At 43.3% G+C, this 25,245-nt stretch overlaps 1 protein-coding gene across 4 annotated transcripts in view; it reads right to left on the reverse strand.

Annotated features, from left to right (window-relative positions):
• RALGAPB (Ral GTPase activating protein non-catalytic subunit beta) overlaps window positions 1–24,747 on the reverse strand; it is a 72,998-nt gene extending 48,251 nt beyond the window's left edge. For 3 of the 4 annotated variants that reach the window (XM_068913045.1, XM_068913048.1, XM_068913046.1), the window contains exons 1-7: window positions 24,495–24,663; window positions 16,948–17,160; window positions 16,060–16,262; window positions 8,136–8,299; window positions 7,233–7,419; window positions 3,786–3,917; window positions 2,912–3,090 (exon numbers count right to left, since the gene is read on the reverse strand). In XM_068913045.1, coding sequence (XP_068769146.1) covers window positions 2,912–3,090; window positions 3,786–3,917; window positions 7,233–7,419; window positions 8,136–8,299; window positions 16,060–16,262; window positions 16,948–17,130 — 1,048 coding nt within the window. In that variant the 5' untranslated portion in view covers window positions 17,131–17,160; window positions 24,495–24,663. Of the gene's footprint in view, window positions 1–2,911; window positions 3,091–3,785; window positions 3,918–7,232; window positions 7,420–8,135; window positions 8,300–16,059; window positions 16,263–16,947; window positions 17,161–24,494 lie in introns of all 4 variants that reach the window. The other variant, XM_068913047.1, reaches the window with a different exon arrangement.
• Window positions 24,748–25,245: the final 498 nt, after the last annotated feature.

The following is a 25,245-nucleotide window of genomic DNA, read 5'->3' on the forward strand; positions in this document are numbered from 1 at the left end:
AACAATGGTCTCAACGTGCTTACTGTTGAGTCTGTGCTGCCAAGGGGCACGTGGCAGCACTCTGCAGCTCACTGGTGTGGAAGACCTCAGTCCCAGATATAGCTACACACACCCCTCACCACTATCATCTAGACAAGAAGCTGTGCACATGAATAACTGCGGAGAGGTCACCACCTCCCGAGCAGAAATGGAGTCTCTCACAACCAGACGGAGACTACAGAAAGGACTATTTACAAACATCAGTATTAAAAATATCAGAGAAGAATCCCAGACTATTTCTAAGGTATAAGAGGAATTGACCATAAACAGATATCCCAGGAGAGGTACATGCACTGTGCAAAGCGAACAGCCTGACTTCTCCTCCGCTTCTGCTGCAAGACACTCTCCTCACAAGCCTTTCATTACAAACCAGTTTCTTCATCGCCAATAAGTGCTAATTACCAATGACACCTTCACAAAGCTCTTGGATACAGCATGCTTTTCCTCAATAAATACTCTATTTAACAGCTTTCTAAAACTCAGCTTACAGAGCTGGTAAAGGATTCTCCAGAGGAATACCCTATATGAATCTTCAGTTAGACATTTTTTATTGTTCCAGCGTGGCAGATTTTCTACCTATAATAAAAGGATTTGGTAGAGTTTGACAGAACAAGTCAAGGAGGCCATTCTAGTGAAGTCAGGCCATATATTGCTCAGGTTTATCTTGAGATTATCTTTAACACTAGACTAATCTAACTCTTAAGCCACTTCAGAGATAAGAATAAGATGCTATGCAGTAAATAAAGCTCGCTCTCCTCTGTACACTGGAGAACACAGAATCAAGCCTCAGTCAGTCCACCCTAATGACTACAGGGAGTTTTGAAAGAGAAAAAAACTGAACACTGAAGATCTTTCCAGGTGACTGACCCCAGGAAGGAGGTATAGATTGCTACTACTCCTCCTGCCATTTTGCTGAAGGGAAAAAACATTTCAGCACTTAAAGCTGCAGTGGTCTAGGCTTTCACATATCAGATCAAAGGATCATGAGTACAGTTAAGAGAATCAGAAGTCCTCAAGGAAGAGGATAGATGCTTGCCCCTTTTTCAAAAACCAAACACCATTCATTCACGCCACGATGGAAGTTTCTATCTTACATTTTGGCCTGCATTCAATTAAAATAGAAAATATTGGTTTTAATTAAATTAAGAAAAGGCTTGTATTCTGACTGTGGTTTTGTAGCCTCAGTCCCAAAGGGACACAGCTTTTCCCTGTAAGGTAAGGTCTGAACAGGAATCTGACAAGGAAGCATCTCAGTAAACTTCATTCATTTCCCGCTCTCATACATGTGTAAGGGCTATCCTTTTCTAGGCAGCTCACATTTTAGTCTTAATATTACCTTTGTTAGTATTACTATTTCCACATTTTTAGTAGGTTAATTAAAAATAGAAGGTCAGTTAGATCCTGAACATAAATAGGGGTGGTTGCTACCATGTAACATGATGCAAACACAATATAGTGCCCTGTACTATATCTATCTATGACAGAGGGGATGCTTCAATGATTTGTTCACAAAAAAAAAGTTTCACATTTTAGCCCCTAGGAGTAAAATAATTTTCAAGTCACTAAGACAACTATACCACCCTCCTTTCACAAACTACTCAGTTATTTAAGTGACAGACTACTGAATATTTTAAATCTCACATCTAATGTTAGTAAAGAGCAATCATTCAACTCTTAAAATTAGTGACAAGACATCTGGAAGAAGCACAGTGGATGCAACAAGTTTTAAGATTCAATATCTCCGTCTAAGTAAGAGTTTCAACCCATCTAGAACAACCACAGTTGGTGGAAGCAAAAAATTACTATTTGCTCTTTTCTACCACTTAGTAACTTTTGAATAAAGGAAAATAAAATTTATAGTAACAAAACCTTGTTTGCAATGAGCAATAAAGTATCAATAATCCTTTTTCCTTGGAATATCTCTACAGCAACATAGCATGTATTTCCCATAAAAATGCCTCTTACAATTCAGTGAGACAGGAGGGTCTTGAGGTGCTTTGTTTAAAAGGACTGAATCACTTGGGATTTTCCAAAAAACAAACAGCGCGTAAAATCCGACAGTCTAATTCTGCAGCCAACCTTTTTCTGAACTCAGTTTCTATATCTGCTCAAGTCTTCTACAGTCTCCTATCAATTCACACTTCTGGCAGATGATAACATTTGTTTGCATATAATGAATCAAAAAAGCAATAGGAGATAGGTGGTTCTTCAGAGTTTACAACAGTATATTATCTCTAAAGAATTTTCAATAAGCATGAAGCGTAGTAAGGATACAACCTTAGATTTCCAGTGCTCTACAGTATTATTTAAAAATTACCAGTCTGTGCTTACATCTACTTTACCTTTTATTGAAATTTAAACTACTCAATTACCAGTAGGCACAAAGTAACACGTCTTTTCTTCTCAGTAGCACTTGTCACCCACTACTCCTAAACTAAGTGAAACTGATATTTGCAGTATAAATATCTAAAGATGCCAGTCAAGAATCAATACCTTATAAAAACAAGCGCTGCACACAGCTTTTGCCATCAAGCTTATAAACAAAGTTGTCAGTGCTCATAACATGCTAAAAGCCTAAAACTTGCATTGCGGAGTAAAGAGAAAGAGAAATAAATCTCATTTAGGGAAGGAGGATGTCCGGTTTTATTTTAGACTTATTTATTTATTTTTTTTTTTTTTAACGGGCGTTTATTTAAAATTATGGCCGTTCAAAAGTGATTTTAGGTTCTTTCCCTGTCAATCCCAGGATACACTTGCAAGTGACAAGTTAGATTGTTACACCTGTATTACTGAAGAATTCAGATTTTAAAAGAGTAAAATAAGGATTAGGCTACTATTCCTAGCTATTCACAGATAACACAAAAGACGTTACCTAGGAATGCATCCACTAAACAGCTGATCCCACGCATGGCACGAAAGAATATTTGAGGCAGATGTTTAAGGCAGGGGTACTGATTCAGTTCTTGAGTCATTCCACTCACATTCAGAAACTGCTCCTGAAATTTGGGGGTAGAGCTAATAATGGCTGGGTTACTCAAATCCACAGGATTACTGCACACACAGAAGAGAGCAAAATATATTTTAGTCAGTTTAAGAAGAGCTGTTAGAATTTTAAGATGGCTTAAAGATGCAGTAACTTTAGACCTATCTAAACAAACAGCAACAAAAGAGAGCATCTAATATAAATTAACATTAAAGTGATGCAGTTCCAAAGAACCTTAAAACAGCAGAGCATGTCACTTGGTGCTGTTACATATTTAAAAAGAAAAAAAAAGTAACACGGATGTTAAAATTAATTGTATAGCCTTCTTCATAAAAATAAAGACATACACCCACTTTAAAAATAATCTTTTGTAGGTTAAATTTAACACCTTGGCAAGTAAATGGAAGCAGCATACATCTCTCAGTGCTATTGTTCTGCTCTTCCTGTTTGCTATCTCAAAGAAACAGAATTGTACTGAAGTCTTACTTTTAAGGTCTTCCAAAGGCCTAATAGCTACAAACTATTTTTTTAATTAAACAAACCAGTTCATACTGTGAAAGAATCAATGAGTTCAAAGTTGACCAATTCCTACTCACAACCTTGCCCTGTACTGCTGCAGGGCACTATTACAACAAGTCTCTCATGCTCGTCTCTATTTATAAAGTACTTAATGTTACCAATCCCCAGAAAAATTTTTCATTTGTAATACAAGTTTTTAAAAGGATCCAAGGACATGAACAATGTATGGCTGTAATTACAATACCTCAGCATATGTAAAAAGCGAAACCATGTTTGAGCAATGCACTCATTATCCATTTCAGGAGGAATCAGACCTGCATCTTCATCAGGAATTTTAAATGGAGGAAATGAAGGCCCATATGTAAAACGCAGCAATCTAGGAAGCAAGCCAGATAGATCTGTCATTCAGTGAATACACCTCAAAATTTAACCATGCATTTAAGCCTAGACGAAATCACCAGTCCTCCAATGAGCACAAAAGCAACAATGCACCATTCCTAGAGACCCTCGTTTTACACAAGCATTTAGTCCTCATAAAACTTTGAAAACCACATGCCTTGGAGCACGCTCACAGGCCAAACGAAACCAAACTGTTGCTAAGGCATAACACTCCACAGCAGCTCTCCCATCTGTTTAGCCAGGGGGATTACCAATTAATACAGTTACATACATAACTGCCAAGATATTACATAGGGAGAGAAAAACTTAAAATAATTTAGCTCATAACCTCAAAGATCTTTGGCTAGTATCCAACGACATCAGCAAGTCACACACACAAATATCTTTGAGGTTGTAGGACTAAATTCCAAATTACTGATGACTTGTGATTTACAACAGCACTCTGAGCAGCACTCAATGCAATCCCAGAACAAGTACAAGACAAGCAATGCAAAAAGCAGCAAGCTCTTCAGAAGAGAGGCACTGCATTTTGCAGGAGTTGGGAGTTACACAACAGGGAAGAGCAGACCCACAGAGGACTTCACACCAATGCAATATTGTGATGATAATGGTTAGGTAAATGAACCAAGAAGCCTTCTCTAAAGTACTATAACTACCTGACCAGTCACTGCTAAGCTTCTCTGAGCCACTGTTGTCTTATGTGACCCCTATTTCATCCTCGATTTTGCAAACTTAAAGACTAATTTCCCTGATCAGCATGATCTTGGTATTCTCAGAGGAAGAGATGCAAGCTGTGACTTCTCAGGCTCCTGGTACTCCTAGAAACTAGTTTTTGTCTTTCTCTAGCCTAAACTCACTTTCAGCATTACTTCTTGGTTCAGCAATCACATCTTTATTTCTAAACTAAGAGTTGCCTGTAATAGCCAAGAAATGGCCCATTTGTCAATGCCCATTTATAGAACTTTGTACAACCCATATGTTTTATAGAGCTAGAGTCATTACAACTAGGAGAAAGGGGAGGAGAACAGAAGCCTATAGCTGATTCCTAAACCAAGACTTAAATAGGTTGAGCTACTGTTTTCCCTCTCCTGGAAATTTACTCCCCACAACACTGGGCACTACAGCAACCGGTAGCCAACTAATGCTAAAGACACCCAAAGTATGTAGCGAGTCAATCTATCCTAGCAACTAGTTTGGATAGAAAAAAGAGAAGAGCTCTAGGACACGAGGCCTCCTTTAGGACCGAAACAGAAATCCACAGACCCATGCTGGGCAGAAGCTGCTTTCCAGTACGCTAGGCACGCATTTATACCTAGTGCTCTACAGGAATCACAGCACAGTATGTTTTTGCTGCAGAATGAGCAAGTTCTGACCAACTTAGTAAAGTCTAGCATTAGCCTGAGCATCCACTACGCCAAGTCATACTGGAGCTGCTGTCTTTTCACTGAGGACAGGCTTGAGTGTCCCCCTGCTAACTTAAGGAGCAGCCTCTCATCTCTGGACTGCAGCTAACTGCACCACTTTCCAATTCTCCTTTTACAAGCTGCAAGAAATCAGTTCAGAGAATGGGATTTGCATCCTAACTGAAAACCAGAATTTTCCATAATGACTGAGAGTAGAAATAAATGGTAATCCACACATGCAGTACAATCGCTTAGAATAGATGTAAAGCATCCAATTGGGTTAAAAGAAGTATCTATTGGTAAACATATGAGTAAGACCCTTGTTTTATCCCGCTGTGAAGTCATACCCACACCGATATAGATTTTACCACTTCATAAGTGTACCAATTCCCAAATAAAAAACTTCTATACAGTTTTAAGTTGAGATGCTTACTCTCAGCTTATTGCTAATAACCCAATTCAGAAAACCATTTACTAAAACAACACTTTAAGTGTTTGAAGTTGGAGCTCCACTGAAGTACTAAGAATGCCACTGCAAATACCACCAAACTTAAAACTAACATCAAAGGAGTCCCCCTTTTTATATATTAAATGTAAACCAACAGTACTGTGCAGCAGAACAGCAGGCTAAGGAAATATCGCAGAAAACTTGCAAATTACTATGCATCAACAGAACTAAAACTGTTAGTCAACAGTGGGAGATAAAACGTGGGCATGAAGTGCATGGAGCAGAACACCAACACATGTTCTGAGACAGAGCTGTTCTTTTCAGATCAGTGAATCATAAATATTTTCTGTTATGCAATGCTACATCTAATGAACTAAAAATAGCTAAAGAAATAGCGTGGGAAATGCACAGAACTTGTGTCCCAGCTTTATTTCCCCACCAGTTTAACAAGTAGCTGCGTAATATGGAAAATCAATCCACATTTGACACTTTAACAAGTACCTCAAAAGTAAAAGTTTTCACTGATTTAAAATAAACCCATGCAAGCAGGAAAGGGTGATACTACTTGAACTGCTCAGAATGCAGCAGTTTTAATACATCTTCAGCCTGTCAGACAAACAGTTACTAAAGTCTCAGGAGAGTTGAAAGGAGGAGGCACAGCCACCAACCAACTTACCTGATTCTTTTGGAGGAAAGCACTACGTTTGTTCCACAAAGACTCCACACCACGAACACTACAGGATTAAGGGTACTGAGACTCCCCTCATTGTTCAGGACCTCCTACCAAACCTTTCAAGCAGCCCACAGATCCTCGTTGTCCCCATGCTTAATGTGGTTTGGTACAGCTGTACTCTGACACTCATTTGAGGACCACCACTGCTCAGAGGAAGGAAACTGCAGCCTGCTTCTGGCCCACCTATGTCCCTACTGACAAGGGACAAGAGCCAGACATGTATAAGCACTGCCTCAGCTTTGGAGAGAAGTAGATGGAGAATTCCAAGTGTTACCTCAAACACAGCAATACGCAGATACTACACGGTAGTAACAGCACGTAAAAAATTTGGTAGTGACTGGCATTACACATATAGACTACAATACTACTCTAATATTAGTAGTTCATCCCTCCCTTCTGTGCATCAGGAAAAAGTCACAACAATGGAGAGTAATATACTCACGCTGTGAAGTGTTAAATACCAGAGAGATGCTGAGATTACACAAAAACAAACAAACCATTTTAGCTGTTCACTTGTGAAATGAAGACACACACATGCATGAACAGTAGAAGCCAAGAACACTAGGTAAAGTCTCTCTGATTATGCACTTGATTTGCTCACTCACTTCTGGATCACTGTGCATTCCACAAATAAACAAATTCCAAAGAAAACAACTATAACTGATCTTCCCAGTATGTGCATGTTTATTTTCAAGGGATTTCTCCTACCTGGAAGTAAGGGCACAGATAACCTTGCTCCACTGCTCAACTACGGCTGGGTGATGTCGCCAGTTGGCCACCATCTCTTTGGCAGTTTTCCAGTAAGGTGGTGTCGGAAAGCACCGTGTGCAAGCTAGTAACCACACCTCAAACAGCACGCCAATCAATTTTTCAGCCAGATTCTCAGCAATGCCACCTTATAGCAGAAACAAAGCATGCCTTTAGTAAGTAGTCAATCTAAATGACTTCAATCATCTCCCCAAGGAACCTTTTGATCTTGCAGAAATCTCACAGCTGTCATGATTACATCTCACATATTTGGGTTTCAGTTTAAGTGATAATTGCATAAATATTCTTAAAATTGTCTTCATTTTCAAGAGCAATTCCTGATTATTTCCTACAGTCAATTAAGCTTTTTACAAGACCAAAATTATCTATAAAGTCCAAACATATATATGTGTCACTACAGGATACTGTGAATTCAGCTACTAACTTTAATTAATATGGTACTCTATTGCACAGTATACTTGATGCCATATTTATTTATTCATTTGCAAATGGGTATATACTGACAATGCTATCTTCCAGTAGTCATGCCAAAAACCAAGGCGTATGCGTTTCAGTGAAACAGGACAGGAAACAATGTCATCTGAAACCCGTCTTCATATACTGTTTGTGTATACAGTCCACTGTTTTACTGAAGTCCATTTTGGAGAACAGATTCAGTCCCAAACTGTTTGGTCTTTTCTGACAATGCTTTATTTCAGAGTAGAGTGGCAGAATTAGGAATGAGTTATTGCACTCTCGTGGCTACCAAGAGCATTTAACAGGTTTCCCCCATCAGGCAGCTGAACAGCAAGCAGAGCCAAAGTTTTTTCCTGTAACAGAACCAAATGAAAGTTGAATACAAACCTTGCACAGTTGGAGCTGCTAGAAGAGTGTCATTAATCTGAAGAAGGAATAATAACAAAACCTCCCAGGTCTCTCTCGCCATAATTGTTGATTCACGAGCCAGTTTCTGGACAGCTTTCAAAACCTGCAAGCACAGCCTAATCTGACTAGACCCAGGGTCTGGCCTACAAGAGAAGAATAACACTACTTGAGTCTCTAAAACAAGAAGTCAAAACACTGCAGTGATGCATGCAACAATCTGAACACTGAGCAGTTGCAAGAGAAAACATCAATATTATTGAACAAGAGCAAAGAACACGAGCTAAGATGCTTCTAAGCATCCTAACTCTGCCTTAATAACATTTATTACATTACAGACAACACCAACATAAAATGAACGTTTAAGCTGGAGAAAGTACAAGGCATTATCCCAAAGGAATATATCTTAGACCAAAGTTAAATTCAAATTTTGTTTAGACATCACTAATTGTAACATACACAAGTCGGAAGAAAGTGCTGAAATTAGAAGAAAAATACTGTTGGCAAACTCGTTTAACTTCTTCCCAGTTCTCTTTTCACTTCCAAACATAGAGCCAGCTCCTATCCCAAATTCCTTGCATACAAAAAAAAAGCTAGAAAAAGGGTGATTAAATAGGAAAATCAAACTAAAGGAAGAAGGAATAAGGAGGGAAGAAAGGGAACAAGTTGATAGTGTCTAGTTCTTCTGTAGTAACCACCATGTATACTTTATCTCTTCTGATCAATGTGAAGTCTTCCATATATAACAGCAGTAGGCTTTCACCCAGTTAGATTGGACACGGCAGAATAAGTGCTAAATAGTAACATGAAACATTCTGAGAAGTATTTGAGGACAGTGGTAAACAAAGCTGAGGAAACCAAAAAGTTTAAAGAGCAAAATTCAGAGTAGATTACAGATTAAAGCATGCAATATATGCACACAGTTTTTCAAGTTGCAAGCTGTTTCCTCATGCCTCCTGCTACTTGCTGAACGGATAGAAAAAAACATGAAAATATCACTCTCCACTCAACTACTAAGTAGCCTTACCAGATTCCAACCAAGCTCCTGCAATGTGGTATAAGCCACTACTCATGTTAGGTGGTAAGCATTTTAAGAATATGATGAGCCACTAGATAAACATCTGCTTTTCTTAGTGACACAGTAGCTCACACTGAGATCACTTATTAACAGACAAGGTTTACAAATACTATTTTTACTCCTATCTTGACAGAATAAACATTTCATTATAATACCAGAAACAAGATTACAAAGAGACAAGACAATATCTAACTCAAAATTTCACAAACTCCTAGCTGCCGCTCCGGAATGCAGTGGGTTGCTCAGTGCTAGCGCTATATCCTAACAGACAGTCCCCTTAGCACAGCAAAGCAAAGCTTGGGAAAAATAAGCCCTGCCTTGGTTTTAGCGCTACTTTTTTCCGAGAAATAACAAGGCAAATACTTTATCAACGGATATTGTTAATTTTTATTCTCTTGAGATTTCAAAACTGACTCACACCATATTTCCCTAATAATTTAGTGAACCTACACAAAAGTGGTTTACATTTAAGGAGCTCCATATGCAAGGTATCTAACAGGTTACTTCCAAGTTAATCTGGGAAAAGCAACTCTGAAGTCCCTATTCATCCATCAGTAACTCCCTTTTCCACAAAATCAACTGCATGGCAACTTTGTTTACAGCATTTTGCAGATACGTCTTAAGATTTCTACAGAACTTGGTCTTTTGGTTCCCACACTTTTATGTAACAGGAATATTTTCATGGTTTCATATTTAACCCAGAAGTTCTTACAGAAAAGAGTGTTCATTACACTTGGACAGCCTTATATTTGCGCTACATTGTGTCTCAAGGGATTCCAGGCATTAATTACACAAACTATCCAGGCGCTAAGTCTATGCCTCAACCTCCCCATTCTGTTTCTAGAGCGCGCATGCATGGGGTGGGGGTTCACATTTCCCATATTTCAAACAAACACCTATGGCACTTAAGTTTTATCTGACAGCAATAACTACCATCATTGCTTAAGAAAGCAGCAAGGCTTTCTAATTATCATTGGGTGGTGAGAGACAGACAGTCTGGGGCTGCTTGAGGACTACTCAACTACATCATTAAAAAAGTGTTCATTTGGTTATGGGTGGATAGAAGGTCAATGCTAGAGGTAGAGATACAGGTACCTTCTCTCTAGCCAATCAGGTAGACAGAAGAAAAGGAAGCGTGACTCACTCCTTATTTTTCATTGTTCTTATTTTTTGGCAACACACCTTTTTCCAGGACTGGGCCTGTGAACTGTTACTTTAGTTGAGCATTCAAACTAGTGATTTATAGTGTGATTTACTTGGCGAATACATGTTCTTCAGACACTATTTCAGTTTGAACTGCTTACTTGAGGCTTTGTGACCCCATCTGAAACCCCTCAATTGTACATCCTTAGGCTTTGAGATACTCACCACAACTTCGGACCACCACTCTCTTAAAAGAAGAGAAACTAACAGCTACATCACTTCTAGGAAAGTAGGATGAGGAAAGAAGCTATTTTAATCACGATGAAATAGGCTTCTAAAAAGGCTTAGTATCTTCATATACTAACAGGAGACACTTCTCCAGGAAATGCCTAAACGCAACTTGCTGCAAGAGCTCCCATATAAGTATTCTACAGGATGCTACCACCACCTGAAACCTACATCAATAATGTAAAACGAGAACGTATTTCTCCCTCTTTCCCAGATGCACAAGAAAAGGAGCATTTCCCTTCTCTCAAGCAAGGTGCACACTGCTCAGTTTTGCATTTAATTTTCAATTATAGGCTGCTTTCCTCTTGCTGGAGTGGATTCTGAACACAGATGCCTGGAGGAGAAATCGGCACTAAAGTTTTCTTGAAAAGGGAATAGGGACTTGAACATCATGTATGGCTAGCAACAGTCATGAAAAACAGTGTCTCACGTATCAGGGGCTTTTGGAAGAACAGCAGATCTGTTGCACTTTTTTGAGGTATCATGATTTTTCCACCCCTCCCTATGCCTGGATGTTATTTATTTCATTCAACAGCCATCATGTGCAGCTGCCACCCTGCATCAACCTCAATAAACGCAGTTGGGAAAGAAAGGTAGAATACTAGCTTCTGCCAACAACATGTAAGAAACACAACTACTGAACTGCCTGCTAACAGGGCCTCTGACCTGGAAAAAGTCAAGGCATAACAGTAAGAATTATATAATGCACTACTGAAGAGTTATTCTCTAGCGTGCCCAAGGTGTAAAGGTTCCTAGATAGCAGACTCCATTCTACATGCGTTAAGCTCTGTATTAGATCTAGCAGGCCAGTTTCTTTAGCAACTTGCAAATTTATCAGTGGCCAGCATTTTCGACACACTAAATATGAAAATACTGTCTTTAAGTGGAGCTCTGCTTTAACATGACATTACCTGGAACTTCTACCTCAGCTTTCTTAAAACATCTCTGCACTGCAGCTTTACAGTGACAAGCATCCATCACCAGTGGCCTCTTGATAGCATTACTGCATTGTAAAATATTGAATATCTGTAGTTAGATGATCTTGTGTTCAAAACAAAAGTAGCTGGTACCTTCATCAATGACTTCCTAAATGAATTCAGGCTCAGTCTCACTGTGTATCAAAACCTTGCCTGTACAAGATTGAAAACTATATATGTGCAAGAACTAGTCCAAAGACTGACACGTGCGCAATAAGAGGCCCTTAAGATTATTCCAATTGAGAGTTAAGTTCTTTTCCATTCCCGCTAACTTTGTTTTAGCTGGAAAGAAAAATAAATCATATTTGAATACCACTGTTTTCCAGGTGTTTACGCTCATTTATTGCGGAGGAATTTCAGACAATGACTTAAGAATTTTTATACCATACAGAAAACTTAAAACCTCAGATACAGAATCAGTAGCATAACAAAAAGCCAGGGAACAGGATCATCTTCACAGGTAAGGTCCATAAAGATCTCAGGCATCTGAAAATATTTGTGCTAACTGTCTAAACACCTTAGACTCAGCCCTAGACGAATTCTCATTGCTGCAGCTTGAAGCTAGACGTAAAAATACAGGGCAGGTGGAGGTATCTGTCTTCTTCCTGCTCTCCCTGGCCACAGGCTTGTGTTTTGTTCTCATGCCAGGCTTTATCACATGTTTAATTCTGCCTTTACTCTTACAGTGGAAGCTCCATGACAAGCCTCAGGGGGCCACCTAAGTCTATTCAAGGCACTAGTCAGGTACAGTCTAACGACCTGCATGCCAGGAAGTGACTGACTAGGTTCATCCGCATTTCCTTAACTTCTCAAACCCAAATGATCAACAAGTGATTGACAGGCAGAGGCACCCTTCCACAGAAGTCTAATCCAGAACCATGCCCTACTCCAGTTTATGTCCCCTGCTGGTTCCTCTGACCATCCTTTAAAAGGAATTACAATGCCTCTCTCGTTACAAGTTCAAGAGCACATGAGAGCTAAGGTTGGGGAGTAAACCTTTAAACATGTGAATAAGTAGCAGTGACCACCTGCGTTTGTATGAATTACTATTCACAGAGTCCTTAATTAAGACTACCTCCAGGTGACTTGCCTTTCTGAAATGCCTGTACACCAATGCACCCAGCATGGGGAATAAGCAGGAAGAATTAAGAGATCTGTGCGCGGTCACAGGGCCATGATCTCATTGCGGTTACAGAGACATGGTGGGATAGCTCACATGACTGGGATGCTGTCATGGATGGCTACGTGCTTTTTAGGAAAGACAGGCCAGGAAGGCGAGGTGGTGGAGTTGCTCTTTATGTGAGGGAGCAACTAGAATGTATGGAGCTCTGCCTCGGGGTGGATGAAGAGCAAGTGGAGAGCTTATGGGTAAGGCTTAAAGGGCAGGCTAGCATGGGTGACACAGTGGTGGGGGTTTACTACAGGCCACCTGATCAGGAAGAGGAAGTCGTTGATGAGGCCTTCTACAGACAGCTGGAAGTAGCCTCATGATCACAGGCCCTGGTTCTCATGGGGGACTTCAACCACCCTGACATCTGCTGGGAAGGCAGCACAGCTAGGCACAAACAGTCCAGGAGGTTCCTGCAGAGCGTTGAGGATAACTTCTTGACCCAGGTGGTGGAGACGCCAACGACGAGAGGTGCACTGCTAGACCTTGCACTAACAAGCAAAGAAGGTCTAGTTGGAGAGGTGAAGGTTGGGGGCAGCCTTGGCTGCAGTGACCATGAGATGGTGGAGTTCAGGATCCAAAGAGGAGGAAGCAGGGGCAATGAGTAGGCTTGCAACCCTGGACTTGAGGAGAGCCAACTTCGGCCTCTTCAGGGACCTGCTTAGGGGAATCTCCTGGGCTAGGGCCCTAGAAGGAAGAGGGGTCCAAGAAAGCTGGTTAATATTCAAGCATCACCTCCTCCAGGCTCAAGAGCGGTGCGTCCCTCCGAGTAAGAAATCCAGCAAAGCGGGCAGGAGACGTGCATGGAGGAGCCAGGAACTCCTGGCAAAACTCCAACAGAAGAAGGAAGTACACAGAATGTGGAAAAGGGGACAGGCCACTTGGGAGGAATACAGGGACGTTGTCAGAGTGTGCAGGGATGCGGCAAGGAAGGCTAAGGCCCAGTTGGAATGAAACCTGGCAAGGGATGTCAAGGACAACAAGAAGGGCTTCTTCAAATACATCGAGAGCAAAAGGAAGACTAGGGAAAACGTGGGCCCGCTGCTGAACATGGTGGGTGCCCTGGTGACAAAGGATATATATAGAGGGCAGAGTTGCTGAATGCCTTCTTTGCTTCCGTCTTCACTGCTAAGGCCAGCCCTCAGGAATTCCAGACCCTGGGGACAAGAGAGGAAGGCTGGAGAAAGGAAGACTCTCCCTTGGTGGAGGAGGATCGGGTTCGAGATCTTTTGTCCAAACTTGACATCCACAAATCCATGGGCCCTGACGGGATGCACCCACGAGTGCTGAGGGAGCTGGCGGATGTTATCGCTAGGCCACTCTCCGTCCTCTTGGAAAGGTCCTGGAGACCAGGAGAGGTGCCTGAGGCCTGCAAGAAAGCCAATGTCACGCCAGTCTTCCAAAAGGGCAAGAAGGAGGAGCCAGGAAACTACAGGCCTGTCAGCCTCCCCTCCGTCCCTGGAAAGGTGATGGAACAGTTCATCACCAAGCATCTGGAGGACAGGAAGGTGATCAGGAGTAGTCAGCATGTATTGACCAGAGGGGAATCATGCTTGACCAACCTGAGAGCCTTCTCGGATGGAATGACTGGCTGGGGCGATGAGGGCAGAGCAGTGGGTGTTGTCTCCCTGGACTTCAGCAAGGCTTCTGACACTGCCTCCCATCACATCCTCCTAGGTAAGCTCAGGAAGCATGGGTTAGATGAGTGGAGAGGGTGAGGTGGATTGAGGACTGGCTGGATGGCAGAGCTCAGAGGGTTGTGGTCAGTGGCACAGAGTCCAGTTGGAGGCCTGTAGCTAGCAGTGTCCCCCAGGGGTCAGTCCTGGGTCCAGTCCTGTTCAGCGTATTCCTCAATGACCTGGAGGAAGGGACAGAGTGCACGCTCAGCAAGTCTGCTGATGATACTAAACTGGGGGGAAGTGGCTGACACACCAGAAGACTGTGCTGCCATTCCGAGGGACCTGGACAGGCTGGAGAGCTGGGCGGAGAGGAACCTCCTGAAGTTCAACAAAGGCAAGTGCAAGGTCCTGCACCTAGGCAGGAATAATCCCATGCACCAGTACAGGCTGGGGGTTGACCTGCTGGCAAGCAGCTCTGCAGAGGAGGACCTGACAGTCCTGGTGGACAACAAGTTAAGCATGAGGCAGCAGTGTGGCCTTGTGGCCAAGAAGGCCAAAGGTATCCTGGGGTGCATTAGGCACAGTGTGGCCAGCCGGTCGAGGGAGGTGATCCTGTCCCTCTCCTCAGCCCTGGGGAGGCCTCCCCACGAGTACTGTGTCCAATTCTGGCCTCCCCAGGACAAGAGAGACATGGCACTACTGCAGACAGTCCAGCGGAGGGCTACAAAGATGAGGGGCCTGGAGCATCTCTTCTCTGAAGAAAGGCTGCGAGAGCTGGGCCTGTTCAGCCTGGAGAAGAGAAGACTGAGAGGCGATCTCATCACTGTGTACAAGTATGTGAAGGGAGGGTGTCAAGAGGATGGGGCCAGACTCTTCTCCGTGGTGCCCAGCAACAGGACAAGAAGCAACGGGCACAAACTGAAACACAGGAAGTTCCATCTGAACAGGAGGAAAAAACTTCTTGACTGTGAGGGTGCCTGATCACTGGAACAGGTTGCCCAGAGAGGTGGTGGAGTCTCCTTCCCTGGAGATATTCAAAACCCGTCTGGACACGATCCTGGGCAAGGTGCTCTAGATGACCCAGCTTGAGCAGGGAGGTTGGACTAGATGATCTCCAGAGGTCCCTTCTAACCTAAACCATTCTGTGAATAGTCTTCCCAGCTTGCTCCCTTGTTAGCCATGCTGGAGAGCAACCATCTGCTTCCAAGTCTTGTTCCCAAGAACATCATCATTGCCATAATGTGCTTTTAAGAACTTCAGTTTTAATTAGTAGCAAGCACACAGTCATACAATGATACCACCATCTCCCTCCTCTACCACCGGCCATCTAATGGAGATGGTTCCCAAAGTTATCAAAACAGCAAACATTCAAGTCTATGAATGATCTTTAACTAGTTATCTAAACACAGCAGCAACAGCCAAACTTGCTACTGAAAACTGCAAAACTTGTTTGGAGAGGAAACCTCTCTCCTAATTTCCAACTTAACTGTGCTTTGGAATAATTGCACTCTTATTCTAATCAAGAGTCTGCATGGTTCAGTCAGGCCTCTCACCAAGAGAGGTCACCTGCTGACTAGAGCATGAAGTCCCTAAGCTTCTTTCCCATGACTAGCACTACTGGCCTGATACTCACCTTGGTACAAAGAGATTTTGGAGATGTTTGAGAATGCTTTGAACATAAAGGTTTGGTTCCTTAATAACTGGTAAAGGAATGGAGTCCTTAGGTAATACAAGAGCCATAATCCAATCTGTATATACATCGACGCAGTATTTCACAGTATCGCCATCCAGAGGGAGGGTCAGTCCATAGCAAACCACCTCCATAGTCCATTTTACCTAACCAAACACAAAGCAAGGCCATTAGATGCATACCTTAGTGGGTAAACAATGGTTAGTGCACATTGCTTTTACCACATAAATACTGTTATTTTATTGCATTAGAACTACTCTATTTGATGTATACATGAGTTAATGATTTCAGTGTTTTCACACAGTATCAAGGCTTCATGAAGACTGCAAATAAACTGCTCTAAACTTTTAACCTAAACTGTAGTAGGACAACTCAGAGCGTGCAAGAACTGGATAGCAACCAACAGGGTTATTAATAAGAAAGTTTTTAATCCAGAACAGTAATTACTCATACATGGTATTACTTACTATACAGAGATTTAAAAAGCACACATACTGTTGCATCAACAATGATGAGTTGACTCTAGAAAGACTTTAATGCGTTAGTCATTAAATTCCTTGAAAATTTTTTCAACTTTAGGCTAAACTTGCTCATATAGGAGCTCAGATAAATACTGCACATCACTTAAAATTCATTCATAAAATCCACTATTGCTTATAATGATTACTAACGTAAATACAGTACATTTTAAAAAGTTAAATTAAAAAGAAAGAATTTTGTAAAAGAGTCTATTAAAAAGAAAGAATTTTTTTGTAAAAGAGAGTCTATAGAAAATCATTAAGCGGCCTCTATAGCATGAAAAAAGTAAGTTATCTAAGGAAACACACTTACTTCTTTGTCCGTTTTTAGTAAACTCTCACTTCCAACCGATGATGTAATTAAGGCTTGCCCAAGAGGACGTACCACTGCATTTGCAACTTCTCTCCCCACATTTTCAGGATAGCTGTGAAGTACACTTGTATTACCTTGATCATTTTGAATGACAAGATGCAAGGATCTCCACTCCGAGTACATAGTGCCTCTATGCTACAAACCAAGCAATACCTGGGGTGCAAGGAATTTAGAATAAAAACAAAACAAAAATAAATATGATTAGTAGGACTGTCTATGACATTTAAGTTACCAAAACTGAAGCTGGGTGCCATGGTATAGCCCCTCCTAAGTTTAAGATACACGTGAATGTATCATACCGTTAAAGAGCTGAAAAATTCAAACAGCAGTTATTCAACCTTAATATTTTTAATACAGCTGTGAGCATTTTTTTTAAATAAAACAAAGATAATAGTAAGTTTCAATTGAAAAATGGAACATATGGAGTAGCAACCTGTTTGAGACACCTAAAAATCCAGGAGAAATGACTTGGCTTCCCACTACCCCTACTTGTTCCATCCCTGCAGGAAAGACGCTCTTACAAAACATCTACGCCTGAACAGATGACAGTTCTACAAGCGTTTCATTCACATAAAGGGAACAACACAACTGGAGTCATTGCTTCAGTTCAACAGTAACCAGAAACACGCATCAGTAAGCTTTCAGGTTAGTCTTAGTCATTGTGGGAGACAAAATTCAGTCTCTTTTTACCTTCATAAAGGGCCACTCCCATCACAGGCACCATTTGACTAAAGTGATGATTGAAAAATTTGGTTGACCTATCCAGAAAAGTGCAGCTGTCCTGAAGCAATCCACCAAAGCTCAGTTAATCCTTACATCATTAACTTGAACACAGTATCGCTGCCAGAAGTATAGTTTTTTTTATACTTACATTCAAAGTTTTACTAAGTTCACAAATTGCTACCAAACTCGAGATGTATACACCCTAAAGCATTTAAAATCTCTGTAAAATTTACAGGTTGAACAGGATGGGTCCCCACACTAATCTCTGATCTTTTTGCTGTATGAATACATCTGCATCTCTCTAACTCAGTTGAGACACACAGGATTCCTACAATCACTTATTCTGAATAATTCATCAAAATTAACAATACAGCTATAACACCGTTCTGGTTTTATCAGTGTATGAGAGGAAGCTTATCTACAAGCAGTAGAACTCCTGGTACCAGACCCTGTTTCTAGGAAAAGGCTGAAGTGACATGCACCGGCTGCAGCTGAAATAAGGTAAAGAGTTTCAAAAAAGCTTCTGTCTCCGCACACAGGGGTTACCACTCCTTTAGGTCCGCTGACGTCAATGCACATGAAGCCATTCCCTAATCTAGATTTGTCCTGAAGATCCAGGATAACAAAAAATTAGAAAGTTTCCCAGAGAGTTCTGCCAGAACTAGATAGGAAAAGCACAGAGCCACCCTTCCAACTTGCCCAGCACAGCTGCAGTTGGATGTATTCCCTTATCACAGAACGAGCCAGTTCACGAAGCTAAGCTGACCATAAACTAATCAAGTTTTTCGCAGCGTTAGCTTTCAGTTTTTTGCACTGTCGTGGAATCACAACCTAAGGAGGCAGGTTAGAATGAAGAGTTAAGGTATGGTTCCACAGTCCCTCTAAAGCCGCGTTTTCCCAGCGGTATGGCAGGGTATGCCTTTGTGCCATGAGAGCTATGGGATCGTGCTGCAGCATCAGCGCACACATACAACACCCATCCGCTTTTCAGAAGTAAGCTTCAGAGCCTGGCCACAGCAAGCAGCACTGTGCAACTGGGAGGCAGGGTAATGTGTGATGAGCCCAGCAGTTCAACACAGGACTGCTGTCCAGTCACATCGGGCAGGGTTGGACAGCTCAAGAAGATCTGCCATGTGCCACTAGTTTTAATCTATATATCAAAAGATTAGGAAACACTAAGGCAGCACAAAAGTTCGGTCTGCTGGGATAGTTTTCAGCTGGATCAGGATCTGACCTAACTCAGGTTAGATGAGCATCTTTACCAAAAGAGCACAGAAGAACAATGAGAGCACGCGTCCAGGAGGGTGGCAGGAATATCCTTTTTGGCAATAGCTGACATTTTTACTGTCTTAGAGTAACATTAAAACTGCTGCTTAAGCTGGTGGTACCACAGCGGTCTAAGTAATCAGAATTAGGACTGTACTGTCTGTCTTTTCTCCCCTCTCCTCCCACTGTCAGTCTTCAAATCACTTACCTGAACCAGCTGACCACACAAACAAAAACAAGGAAACAGGGATGGTACAGGAGAGAAGGCAAGAGTATTCAACAGCCTCAACTTAGATCAGCTCAAGCTGTCATGAACAGCATGCTGAGCACTGCTTGCCAACTACACTTAGCTAGCACATTTCAGAAGGCAGTTATACAGGGAATGTTTAGAATACCTCCCTTAAACATTTCTTGGCCCAAAACCAAACAAGAAGCCAGGCCTGAAGATAATCCTTCCTAAGGACAAACTACCATTTAAACAGATTTGCCTTTTTAGCAAACCCCCTCAATGCTAATTTACATCAAAAAGGTATGTAAAAAGCCTGATGATTCCTTTCTTGCTGCTTCCCTTCCTCCCCAGGACTTAGTTTTCCAAATTGTCTCCTTCCTAACTGGAGGCAGAAGTCGCATGTGTTCATCTGATATTAAGCCAATCAGAGTAGTCACAGCCTGCAGGAAGTTTATCCTCTAGGACATTCAGACATTTCTTCTCTTCTGGTGGCAGCAATAGGGGGACATGCATGGCACTGCAGTTATTTTCCTCAGACTTAGAGAACAACAACAATTCCAGGACATTAACTCTTGGGACACAGAAAAGTTATAACAAATTTAAAAAAAAAAAAAGTGAAGCTTACCTACAACCCCAGCTACAAGCACCAGCCTTAGCAATGGCTTCAGTCATGGGTTAACTTCTTTGGATAGATCGCCCTCCTGCTATCTTTTCCCCTTTTTCATACCCTTAAACCCATAGGGCTTCCTCTTTACCTCCTGCCGCCCCCAGAAGCGAACAATAATCCACTTTGCAAAACTCTTAGCACTTCTTACTCCCACTCTCCTCTTCCCCTCTCAGGCCTGCAGCACTGCCTCTCCCCTCCAAGAGCAGCATCCCCCTTCCTCCCCCTGCTCCCACAGCTCAGCCCTTCCCTCTCGAAGGGCAGCACAAGTAGGCTCCATCCCTCACGCTGGACACTGGAATCCATTAGGAAAGCGTGTAACACACCATTTGAAGAGTGATCATTTAAATAAAACTATCGCAGCTGATTAAGCTGCACATACTTTCCATCACCACGCTTCAGCTGCGGACGTGGAAACTAACAGTTAATGGCAGAAATTTATTAGCGTGCCAATAACTGCAAGCACACTTACTCTACCCTTCTGCTCCCAAAAGCATTGAAGTATGGCACAGCACAAGTAAACTGTAGGTAGCTCCTGCCTAGGGGCTATTCTCCTGTAGAAGGCATAAGTAATCAGGGAAGACAAACTACCAAATCCTGATGCATTGAAAATCCTGCATTCTACTAGTGCAAAGGATGTGACCATCTGCCTTCATATAGCTCCCAGGGTGCTGAAGTGAAGGTGCAAAGCTCTTCCAGCAGATCATCCTTCCCAGCTTTTGAGAGAAAGGAGCATTTGTAAGAGAGACAGGATAACATGCCATTTGTAAGAGGCTTGGCAGCAAGACAGGGGTCACCAACACCTCTGGTGCCACGTACACGCAGCCTTCTGCCTGACCCTCATATGCAAGTTAAATATTAGTAAGATACAGATGTGGGCATTAAAGACTTTCTTTGGTCTTGCCATATAAGAAATTTTCTGTTAGTCTTACCAATACACAGGGAATAATAAAACACCAGCAGTTACTTCAGATGTAAAATTCTTCCAGGATAGGAAATTCCTAAGGTATTTATTTATTCACCTCCTACATTTGGCAGGAAATGTTTTTTATTTGCAAGGACTAGAAGTTTCTTTTCTTCTTATACTCCAGTTTAACTACCATTTGAACTGAAAATGTTTACCACTTGCTAGGATTTTACTATATCTAAAAACCATCTACACTTCAGTTTCTTAAAACTGGACATAACTTATTGAGTTTAAAAAATGCTGGTAAATTTCCTTGCACAACTATGTTTGTACAATATTCAGTTTTCAGAGTTTCAACATACAGACAGTTTGAAAAACCTTTAGACAAAAGATATCTAATACTTTGTCTGCAGAAGCAGAACTCACAGTGGCTTCTGAGGGAGTATTTATCAAAATACTTGAACAGCTAGAGCAACTGAAAAAAAGAGATGCAACTTCCACACCACGTAAAATCTGCATCTTAGTTTTACTTAATTTTACTTCAGGTTTTGCCATGTTTTTGCACATCAGCTTCAAAAGAGCACTTTAACTGGCTCAAATTACATCAGCTGCACAAAGTTGAGGAGACTATTTAAATTCCACAGACATGTTTTCTTGAGGTTAAAATCACTAAGGACTCTCAAAAGTACAGACTACCTGAATACGGGGGAAGAAAGGAAAGAAAATTGTATATATTAACATTGGTGGAACAACTGACAGATGAGAAGTTAATATTTGTCATGTTTGCTAAAATCAAGCATACTTCCAGTATTTCTTACCATGGTAAATAATTTGGATTTCACTATATTCCCTCCAGACTCACTTCAACTTTGGCATTTTAGTAACAATCACCTTACAAACTACTGAAGACAAATGCTTCAGCATTTAAGAGCAAAGATGCACGTGCACCAACTTGTAGAATCTTTATATGCTGAGAAAGAAGTTATGAACTAACTATGAACTAATGAACTCACAAAAATCCCCAAAATCAAAATATTTAAGTTTATTTCCAGTCACCAAAGACTTCTGATGGAAACTGCAGCCAAAATATTCAAACACCTAAATCAGTAAAGTGAGACAGTGAGAATTATCTCACTAAGTAATAGACCCACATTCTGTATTTACTTCAAAGGAAGTTACAGAAGTTCAGAAGTTAAGGCAGAAGTGGTTTTTTAGAGCGAGAGGGAGGGAAGGGGAAGGAACCAATATTTGTGTAGAAAGCAGATAGGGGAAGGGACAGGGGAAGACCCTCCAAACTTGAACATCTAGCTTGTAATGCTCAACAGCTTCATTTGCCTACAATACAAAAGTGTTAGGAGCACAAGGAAAAAGATACCCCAAAAATGGAAGCTGTTTGGATTTCATCAGGACCAAAAGAAGTAGAGCTCAAGCTGAAAATTCCATGTAGATATTAAATAGCAATACAGTAGATACAGAGAGAACATCAGCAGAGAGGTGTCCAAGGAAGACCTTGCTGAAGACAGAGCCCAATTCAGACTGGCAGCAGTATAAAGGGGCTACACCATAAAGTTGTGAGATATTAGATATACTTTAGACATATTCCATGCAAAACAAGTAACCCCTCTCACCAATACTACACCAACAGCATTGGCATCTGCTCCCTAAATGCTACGATTACTGTCAGAAAACACAGTTTGTGGCAAGATGGCTCTGTGGATGATGTGTCAAAATGTTTATGATTAATTTTTCAATCCAGCTGAGGCCTACATTTTGAACACTGACAACTGCCACATGCACACTTGCCCCACCTTTACACGGCTGCCCCTTCACCCTCCAAGTTTCTGCCGGAGAGTATACAGAGAGCTGTTTAGATCTTTCCAAGACTAAACAATTCCACACCTTTCTCATATTAAGCCTATTAGGACTGAAGAAGTGCACACTCCTCCAGGCAACTCACCTTTGGAGCCCAAACAATAAGTATGCTCTGTCCTAGGCACACACTGCATTTTAAAGACAACAAGCAGAGTAGGAGGCAAAAAATAAAATAAGGCAACAGCCAGACAAAAGATTCATCGAGAGATCAAGACTCCAGGCCCTGCTCTTCTGAAAGTCAGTATCTTGCGAAACACAAAAAAAAAAAAAAATGGAGACCTATGTCAGGATGCCCATAGAGTTACTGCCCAAGACGTTCTCCTACAAATGAAGGAATCTGGATTCAAAAATCTTCTATTAGATCACATCAAGTGAGCCACTCAACCACATGGCTCCCAAGTAGAAAAGAGCATCGCAGCCCTCCTTGGGCAAGCTCATCTTCCTTTGGCAATGTTACCACCTTACTCTAGGAGAAGGTGGTACATGCGTCTGACACATGGAAGGCTGGGCCTCAAACAAGGTGCCATCTGAACCAGAAGGCTTGGGTCTCATCTCTCCCTGGCACTCCCTACTGATTAACTTCAGAAACCCTAACACAACTCAGGTTCCCAAGAATACCATTAGACACCAATCTTAGCAGAGCAAGAAGCCTAGGCATCTACCATTAGGAAGGCTACCTAAAAATTGGGCAGTGTAAAATCTAAAGATTAACAGAGTCATAAGATAAATAACATCAGTTAGCTTTAAGTTTTGGTTATTGCTTTGCTTTCAAGGTTTACTACTCAGACATCGCTACTACCTTGTTTCTCAGTATCATCCTCATCTTTAAGCACTCAGTTGAGAAAGTTGTCAGATGACCTGCCTGTAGTGTAATTTCAGGAGTTCTCACAACTCTCACTTGTGCCAAAGACTACTTTGTGAACTCCTTTGTGAAACAGATCATTTCCCTTCTCTGGATTGAAAGTACCTTTCATTCAATGGTTTATTTTACACTTGCACTTCTTTCTCAGTCCAGTTCCTAATGCCACTCTACAAACTGCACTGGTCCAATTAGAAAGAGATTTGCTGAAGCCGATGGCCCCCTTAACCCAGTCAGCAAGTCTGCTGTGTTTCTCCTGCTGTTCACCACTTCTCAAAGAAGATCTGAGCTGCTGCCCACAGGTGCTGAATATCAGCTGGGAAGAAAAATAAATAAGGAAAAGCAGACATCATGCTAGAATCATCACAAAGCTCAGAAGGACTACAGCCAGTAACACAAGATCATTCATAAGAAAGTCCAAAGGAAAACACTAACAGAAGCTTCTCCCCCCTCTCATGACTGTATTCCTGCTTGCGGGAGTCAGACACACCAGGGAAGAAAGTTCACCAACTGCAAGCGGCACCGCACGGTCCTTTAGGGGATACCAGGGCCGGTGGAACCGCTCGCTGCTGCCCGTCGGAAGGGCTCAGGCCGAGAGACGCCCCCGCAGCCCAGGCCGTTGCGCGGGGGCCCCCTCAGGCCGCTCCCGCCTGCCCCTGTGGCGGCTCCGCGGCACCGGCCGAGCTCCCCGCAGGCCACCGCGGAAACCACCAGAGGAAACGCGCCGCCCCCGGCCCGCTCCGGCCGCGCTGTGCCGTGCCCGCGGGCCCGGCCCCGCCGCCGAGCCCGACGGCCCCGCGCCCGCCCGCCCGCCGCGGAGCCGCCCGCGGGCAGGTGCCCCCGGCGGGCAGCGCAGAGGTCAGCGCGGAGCCTCGCGGGCGGCGCCCCGCCGCCGCAGGCCCCGCCGGCGGCAGGAGCGGGCCGGGCGCGGGCAGTGGCCGGCGCAGGAAGGCCCGGGCGGCCTTACCTGCGCCGAAGGGCCCGGCGGGCATGTCGGGGCAGGGCCGGCCGCTGCGCCCTCAGGCCGCCGGCTCCATGGCGCCCGCGGCGGGCGAGGCGACACAGGGGGAGACACGGCGCCGCTCCGCGCTGCCCTGATCCGCTCGGCTTCGCTTCTCGCAGCCGCTTCCGGCAGCGCCAGAAAGCGCACAGTGAGCAGCCGGCCGCATGCGCGAGGCCGCGTTCCACACAACTCTCCACCCTCATCCACGGCCCCCTCTGCCGGCAGCGCCGAATAAGTCGCGGAGCAGCAGGTCTGCGCGTGCGCGGGCCAGCCTCGCCAGCACCTTTCGCCTCCACCTTGCTTAAAGGGGCAGCGCGCCTTGGCAGCGCTCTCTGCTCGCCCTGCGCTCCGGCCGCCCTCGCGCAGCGCCTTATCGCCGCCCTCCCCCGCGGGTCCGCAGCGGGGCAGGCGGGACCCCAGCGAGCAGGGCCCGGGCACAGCGGGGCCCGGCCGGCGCCCTGCGGGGCCAGCGCACCGCGCTCGGCGTCCGCGTCGGGCCCGGGCTGAGGGCGCCGGCCGCGGCCCGCCGCCGCAGCCCTTAGCGCCTTGGAGCCTGCGGGAGTCCCCGGGAGAAGGAGCCGGGCCTCGCTCACGCCGAAACCCTCGCCAGCAGTGGGAGCGGAAAAGGCTGTGCAGGGCCGCGGCCGCAGACCGGTGCCGGGGGGAGAACTACCCGTCCGGCCATGTTTGCGTCTTGCTCTTCTGGTCCGCCAGC

This window comes from Struthio camelus, chromosome 18 (assembly GCF_040807025.1).
Source record: "Struthio camelus isolate bStrCam1 chromosome 18, bStrCam1.hap1, whole genome shotgun sequence".
Lineage (NCBI taxonomy): Eukaryota > Metazoa > Chordata > Aves > Struthioniformes > Struthionidae > Struthio > Struthio camelus.